A 7,770-nucleotide genomic window follows, 5' to 3' on the forward strand; every position below is an offset into this window, starting at 1 on the left:
TTAGTTATAGGTCTTAGAGGACATGTATCATATCTCAATGATTCTTGGTGGTTGATTATTGTGTTTTGTTGATTAACTATAGCTGGAAAAGATCATAGATTGAACATGCTTGTGTTAGAGGGGATGAAAAGGTTCTCCTCAAACAAAAGATATCCTAGAACTAGTGTATTGTTTCCATCTACGTCAACTGTTGTTATTGGAAACCCTAATTACGGGATCCACGGTGAGGCGATCTGCATAATTGTGTTGTGTTAGAAATTCATAATGGGGTGGCAAGCATAAATGTGTTATGTTAAAAACCTTTAACGAGGTGACATGCACAAAGTTGTTAGGAAGTCATGATGGGGTGACCATACATAAAAGGATGTTTATGATGTATGATGGTTTGTGACTGGTGTCTAAATTCGAGGATGAGTTTCTTCTAACCCGAGAGACTAATGTAGAAGCTTTTTTTAGAAAAATAAATATTTTTCTTGGTTAATTTTATGTTTTTCTATTTTGATTTTCCTATTTTGTATTATGTGATGTTTTTCTATTTTTCCTCTATTTAAAAGAAATAGTTTTTCTAGTTTATTTTTCTCATTCAATATTATTAGAGTTTTATAGTGTTTTGTTTTTATATGATTTGATTGTTAAATTTGGTGCAGGTTGTGTGAGGAAGTAATGGTGGTGCTAGTGGTGTTGTCTAGGTTTTGGAGTGATGGTTTTTTTTACCTGGACAATCAATTTTATTGGTTGGTGGATGAAAAAGGAGTTGTTGTGGTTGGTAATGGCAATGGATGAAGAGGAAAATGGGTGGATGTTGGATTCTTGGGTTTTGGTCCGACTATTCTTGAGAGATTGTAGTAGAGAAAAAATAACTAGATAATATATTGGTTGGTATTGGATCGAGTTGTTGTTTCTATTATGGGTGTTGGAGGAATTATTGGCCCGCGTTGGAACTCTTATTTATGGGAACAACTGGAAATATTTACTTTGATACCAAAACATATTTTAAAAAAAAAAGCTTTAAAGAAAATAAAAGGTAAGAAAGGAAGAAAGAAGAGGAAAAAGAATAAGCTTGAAAAAAAAAGGATACGAAGAAGATAAGAGAAAGACAGAAGAGAAGAAGTAGAAATCCATATATTTTTCTTAATTCATTATAAAAGTATAACGTAACATAATAATACATAAAAATAGTGAAACCCTATATAACAAATAATTAGACAAAAAACCCATTAAAAATAAAATAAAATCCAAAATAGAATAACATCAATCTCAATAATAAAACTCAAATAAATATCTTAAGCCCAATAATAAACTTAAACATGATATCTTAACTAAAAAGTGATGAGTCTAGTTCGTGAATTCACTAATGTATTTATTTTTGTTTCTCTTATCAATATTTCGGGGATTTTTCTAACGAATTATTTCTTGTCTAGTATTAGAACACTTAATCTGGCATGTTGTTTTTCCTTTTTTTCACTCTCCATTGTAGTTCTTGATTGCCTCATATTTCAGTATCACTTCACATCCATTATGTTATCTGCAGGAAATTTAGGACACCAAGACCTCTATCGATTGCAGCTTCTCAAGTCCTAATGACTTGCCATCATGGCATTGGTCTTGGCTACTGAGAACTATTTGATCTCAAGTATTATGACTTGTTATACAACACCCTTGTTCTCAATCTTTCATTTGGTTCCTTCCTCTTCTCTGGCATGCTTTCTGGTTATCTTTATGATGCTCAAGCTACCAGTACTGCCGGCGGTGGCAATACTTGTATTGACCCTCATTTTCCTGTCTTTAAGTTAATGGCTTTTACCTGTGTTGTTAGGCTTGGATTGGATGTGTTATTGGAAATTTGAATAAATAAGGTATATCCCAAGATTTACATAGACAAGAAATTTAGTGCAGCAGTAGAAGTTGCTTAGGATTTTGCTCATCGAAAGCTTATTCGCTAAGGACCTGAAATTAGAATAGCTGACTAATGTTGGTAGAGTTTGATGTTTGCTACTGCTGTGCTCATATCATAGTTGTTGGTGTAAAGCACTTGATTTTTGTGTCTCTTTTGATCATATAAAAATCCCAACTATACAATCGTTTGAAAGAGATTTTATTGATCAATCTTCATTTCTATAACAAAAATATGCATTTCTATAACAAAAGATTAAGGGATGGAGTAAACATGATAACAATATAAGAATAATATCAAAGCTTATTAAAATATATAAATAGAATTTTATAGGATATAGCTCAACTGGTCATGTGAGGTTATTTTCTAGAGATCACCAGTTTGAATCCTACAGATCTCAGAGTTACCGGAGGCTTATATAATCGTTAATTTCAGGGCCTGTAAAATTAGTTAAGATATGCAAGTTGGCATGGAAAGCAACATTAATAAAAATGAAATATAAATGGACACATTTTTTCATGTTTTTATAAGGACACATCGATTAAAAATCTTAGTTTAGAGAGATAGAAAGTCAAGATCACCAAATGATAAGTTAGAGTTGGAGTACTCAAATAAAACAACATATAAAATCAAAGGATTAGAAGAGTGAAATCCTGCAATAAAACCATGGAGCCATCTGGACTTGAAACGTGAATCAGATGGAAGCCAAAACAAATACAAAACCATCTTCTCTCAGATGGGCAATCTTACGCCAAGCCCTTCTTCGCAAAACTCGTGAAAGTCCCGGTACTTCCTGAATCTCTTCTAACACATCAACTAAAACGTAATTTTGGAACATCATTAGTTTTTTTGTAGAATGAATGTTAACTTGGGCCGATGTAAAAAAACCAATTATCTTGCAGATAATCAATCACCAAGTGCTATCAAGCGCATTTCAAGAAAAACCCATCAAGGATTTAACTTTATACCAGGCCAAGTGGTTGAAGATCATGTTAACGAAGAATCAAACTTTAGAGATGTTTGCATTTGCTACACTTTGCCTGTTGATGGATCTCCCAAAATTCTTGTCAAGTAAGTTATGTTGCTTTTTCTTTCAGTCATTTTATCGAGCAGGTAGTGTCATTTATGAGATTTGAATTGAAATCTGATATGGGTTTTTCGTGATTGATTTGCATGAGTGGGATTTTGTGCAGGCAAAGAGTAAATAATGGTGTTGATTTGAGTGATTTTGAGGTTTCTGATAGATACAATGTCGATAACACTGGCCTAGTGTGTAAGTTCTGCTTGTCATTCTTGAGTTTCTTGTATCAAGTTGTTTGCTTTATCTTGTTGTAAGAAAAAAGTAATAAGGCAACTGAGTGCTTGAAAGAAAGATTTTATTTTGATGAACATTTTGGATATCTCTAGTCAACAAATAGATAGCACTTTTCTTACTATTCCTTTGATTTTAAGATATGTATCTTATATGTGAAGCTCATCATTTATTCAGTTTTCGCAAGAATGTTGACTTAAGATTGTCTTAACCCAATCTTCAATTCATTCATTCATTTCTTATTTTTATATATATATCGCGGCGAAGATAAGTTTATCATTTATACAGATTCTGGAGGACCCTTTTGTAAGAACATGGTTGTATGGTTAAATGTGAATTCATAATGGCAGTTGGTATATGCACCACGATCATTAGTTGTTTAACGTGGTTTTTGATTGGAAGGAAGACTGAAACTTGAATGCTTCTGGGAAGAAACTTAAATGGTATAAACTTTAGATTGGTTATCTTTGTTGCTTTCATTATAATGTTGTTGTTATATACAGGTCAGTGGCCATCTGAAGATGTCCTTGCATATTTTTGCTTGTCACATGCAGACATGTTCAGGTTTGTGAATAATTTTAACCATGTGCTTTTGGTGATTCTATTCACTCTTGAAAAATAATTAATCAGCTGTAATTGTCTGTATTCTGGTTGTTTTGCTGGTGTTATTTTGAAATCTTCTTTGAATCTGCGCTACTTATTTGATTTGTGCACACTTGTTTAATTTTTCAGGTCTAAAAGAGTTATTGAGCTTGGATCGGGATATGGCTTAGCTGGATTAGTTATTGCAGCAACAACTGAGGCATTGGAAGTTGTAATCTCAGATGGAAATCCAGTAGTAGTAGATTGTATCCTTTTGATTAGCTAATTTTAGTTTTTAACATGGCTACAAATTAATGATTATCAGTCGCATTTAAAAGCAAAATGAAGCTAAAGTTTTAAGCTTTGAAGAATCTATCAATATCCTTTTCCCCTTATGCATTTGCAATGCAAAGAAATATACTATGATGTGCTGAGAAAAGTAAAGAATTTTTACTTTGAAATGCTGTCTGTTGGCAGATAAGACCTGCACTCCACGACATGCAAAACTAGGATAAATTGCTCAGTCAACTGTTTCTAGAGACCCTTTTCATTCAATGTCATGAAGTGAGAGTGATTCAGAGTTTTCTAGTTCCCAGACAATTGTTCTGATAAGTTGGGATAACTTGGTAAGACATGGTGTGAAAAGTTTAAATGTTTGAAACTTTTCGACGACATGGGCAGTGACTAGCTAGTGTCTGATTGGGATTATTCATTGTAGAAGAGTTATGAGAAGATTTTACATCTACAATATTGAAAAAGTGACATGTCAATGGGCAGCATGCACCTAGATTGTGAGTTTGAAGTCTATTTGCATTCTCTTACTAGAACTTCAAGGTGCTTGTGGCTCATTATTCACTTGTTTAGAATTTCAGTTAACGTTAAGCTCTAAATTTCTCAAATTGCTAATTTCTCAAATTGCTAGTGATGGGCGGTTTTAAGGGTGACTCTGGTAATGAGAATATGAATCAGGTTGGAAGTCTTCAGCTTGTGCTATCCTTGCTTGCTTGCATCTTCCTTATGATTGGACATCACTGTAAACATCCTTCTTTGTTGGATAAACTTGTTTGCTTAGCTTCTGTCATCAAGATTCAAGATGTTTTACGTTGTTCTATGCTCTCTCATTTATAAAAAGAAGGATTATTCTGTATGATAACAATAGTATTTTAATTGAAGTTTAAATGTGGTCTGTTAGAGATATAATTTATTGATGCATTAGAGATATATTATTGATGCTTAAGTCATCGCATAGTCATATAACAGGCTTAGCTCTGTGTTTGTGCTGGTGATTAGTTGTGCCAATGTAGAACTAAATTTTTGTCAGTTTGCTGGGTTATGATTTAAAACTTATATGTTCACTTTGTGTGTGAATGCAGCATTGCTCCACTTTCTCTTTATCTTTTGTTTCCTTTTAACATCCAGATATTCAGCATAGCATAGATGCCAACTCCACAGCATTTGGTAATACAAAAGTGAAGACTGTGACATTGCATTGGGATGAGGAAGTAACTTATAATATCTCCAACACTTTTGATGTCATAGTTGCCAGTGACTGGTAAGTCCTGTTTCTATTAACTTTCTGTTTCAATAATCTATGCTGTGTGGCTATCTTTCCGTTAGCTATAGTGCAGTATCACTAAATTTAGATCAATAGATGTTCATGTCCATCAAATTTGTTATAGCAGCAATATATTCCCGGGTACTTTGCACCTTGACAACACTAGAGTGGCAGTCATAATATATCCCATATTGTGTGAATGCCTCAATTCACATCCTCTTATCCACCAGACTAGTGTTTTCTTTCCTATCAACAAAGTTATGCCTGATGCAATCTGATGTGGGCTTCTTGATTATATGGTCAACCAACCCCCAACGAGGTAGATAACAACCCGGAAAGCCGAAAATCAGATTTAATAGAACCTTAACCTAGAGGTAAACCCTGTATCTAAGAACCAAAGGTATTGGAAAAAGACTTGAACTCAAAGTTAGCCTTGTATCTAAAAACCCTAAGTATGTGAATAACATCACAAAGCCAGTTAATCTTTGACAAGTCAGTATATGATTTTTGTCCCTGTAAAGAAATGTTGTTTTGCCATAAAAAAAAACTCATGTTTATTCTTCAACTTACTACTGAAAGTTGCATCTAAAAAATAACATAATATAGTCTCCTCTAACTAACTTTAATGGATCCCTTTTGGGTTGCAAGCCTAAACTAGTAATCAGCTAATATAAGTCTAATAATGGAATAAACCCCTAAAAAATGTTAATGCTCCAAAACAAACCCATATTAAAAATAATTATTCAGCATTAAATAAATAAATAAAATAAAATAATAAAAACAAAGTCTTCATGCTAAAATTCCTCCCTGTATCCTAAATCTCTAATTTTCATACATTCTTGGTAGATTTCAATCATGATTTCAAACATGTCATTCTCTCTTGTTTAGATGAATTACTGGGCCTACCATATATGGTTGAAAAGTTAGAGATATTTAGTTTCTAGCCCAACTTGAATTGCAGCAAAAGTCCACTTGTAGCTCCAGATACGTCTCAATTAGTACATAAATGTCTAGTCTGACAGATTTGACAAGATTCATCTAGTAACTTCGACCATCTGAAATAATATGTTTCTGAACTCCACTTGATCTGGAAATTTACCATAATATATTTCCATGTGTCTAGTATTTCCATGTAAAATCCTAGCTCAATTCGATGTACAGTTTGAGAGATATGTCTAATCTTGCAAAACTAGTCAGCAAATATTTTACGGCTAAATTTAAATCTGAGTTGATTCGTGTCAAAATCTTGTCATTGACAATTTGTTATTGGTTGAGGCTGTGTAGATTCATAGGTTTCCTTCACTAGTCGGCAAAAGGTGCCTGCACCCAATTCTAAATGACAGATACATATATACATGCAATCGAACACTCGTGTTTTCTCCTTTCATGCTAAGCTTATCTTCCTTTATACTCAGTAAATGGATGTGCCATTTGACAGCACCTTTTTTAAGGAGTTCCACAATGCCCTTGCTTGTACCGTCAAACTCTTGTTAAAAAATGTTGGGCGCTCAGAAGCAATATTCTTCAGCCCTAAAAGAGGAGATTCATTGGACAAATTCCTAGAGAAAATTGAAGAAAATGGGCTGCATTTCTCTATAACAGAGAATTATGACTCTGAAGTTTGGAAGCGTCATCAAGGTTTCGTGGCTGGTGATGACACCTGGCCCAGCTATGAGAAGCATCACTGCTATCCATTAATGGTCAGAATTACATTATAAAATCTTGGAGCCTTTTCATTTTCATTCATAACTTTGTAATTTCAGGCCAGGTTATTATTGCCCCATTTATCTGTGGCATGCAGAAATTACCATGTAGAAAACACTTTTTACTTGCTGAATGCAGTGTTCTATCTTACTATCATAGTGGGTCCGAAGGTCACTGGACTAACTGCTTTCTTGCTATTATTTCAAATCGGCGTAGGGTTTTGCCCTTCTATTTTTCATGAAAACCACCATTATTCTTCAGGATCTGTTTTTGTGTTTTCAGGTTAGGCATAGTTATTATCACCCTTCTTTAGTTTGCATACAAGCCGGTGGTGCTGGCATCCCTTCTTTCCCCTTGCCATTTTGAGACTGTTTGCCGTGGATCATTTGGCAATGATTTTCTCTTCGGATGTAATCATTCTTTTCTCCTGTATTAATGATGCATCATTTAGTACAAACCCTTACATCTTGAAGAGCACCGATGAAAAAGCATCACATCTGATGTTCTCTGAACGCGAATCTACAATGGCCTTTGGGCGGCAATCTGGATCCTACTTGTATTGGCTTCTTCAGCTTTATTTCCTTCTCTAATAACAGGACCATGCAAGATAGCCTGATCATCACAGATGCTTTGTTATTCGATAGCAAATTTCCACTTGTGCTGTCCATTCCTGTCATCTATTTGAAATCCGTGACATCCCACCAGTTCTTGAAAAGAAGGGCA

At 34.2% G+C, this 7,770-nt stretch overlaps 1 protein-coding gene across 3 annotated transcripts; it reads left to right on the top strand.

The window, feature by feature from the left end:
* The first annotated feature begins 2,476 nt into the window (after positions 1-2,476).
* LOC18101090 (calmodulin-lysine N-methyltransferase) lies at positions 2,477-7,203 on the top strand. 3 transcript variants are annotated; one of them, XM_024605010.2, is made up of 7 exons: positions 2,477-2,680; positions 2,797-2,965; positions 3,070-3,167; positions 3,710-3,770; positions 3,939-4,054; positions 5,208-5,340; positions 6,759-7,203. In XM_024605010.2, exons 1-7 carry the CDS (start codon positions 2,593-2,595, stop codon positions 6,835-6,837), a joined length of 744 nt encoding a protein of 247 aa, XP_024460778.2. In that variant the 5' UTR covers positions 2,477-2,592; the 3' UTR covers positions 6,838-7,203. The 3 variants fall into 3 exon arrangements, with proteins under 3 accessions (XP_024460778.2, XP_024460777.2, XP_006380595.3); XM_024605009.2 differs by having other exon boundaries at positions 2,490-2,680; positions 6,782-7,203; XM_006380533.3 differs by having other exon boundaries at positions 2,496-2,680; positions 3,088-3,167; positions 6,782-7,203.
* Positions 7,204-7,770: the final 567 nt, after the last annotated feature.

The sequence above is a fragment of the Populus trichocarpa genome, chromosome 7, assembly GCF_000002775.5.
Source record: "Populus trichocarpa isolate Nisqually-1 chromosome 7, P.trichocarpa_v4.1, whole genome shotgun sequence".
Taxonomy (NCBI): Eukaryota; Viridiplantae; Streptophyta; class Magnoliopsida; order Malpighiales; family Salicaceae; genus Populus; species Populus trichocarpa.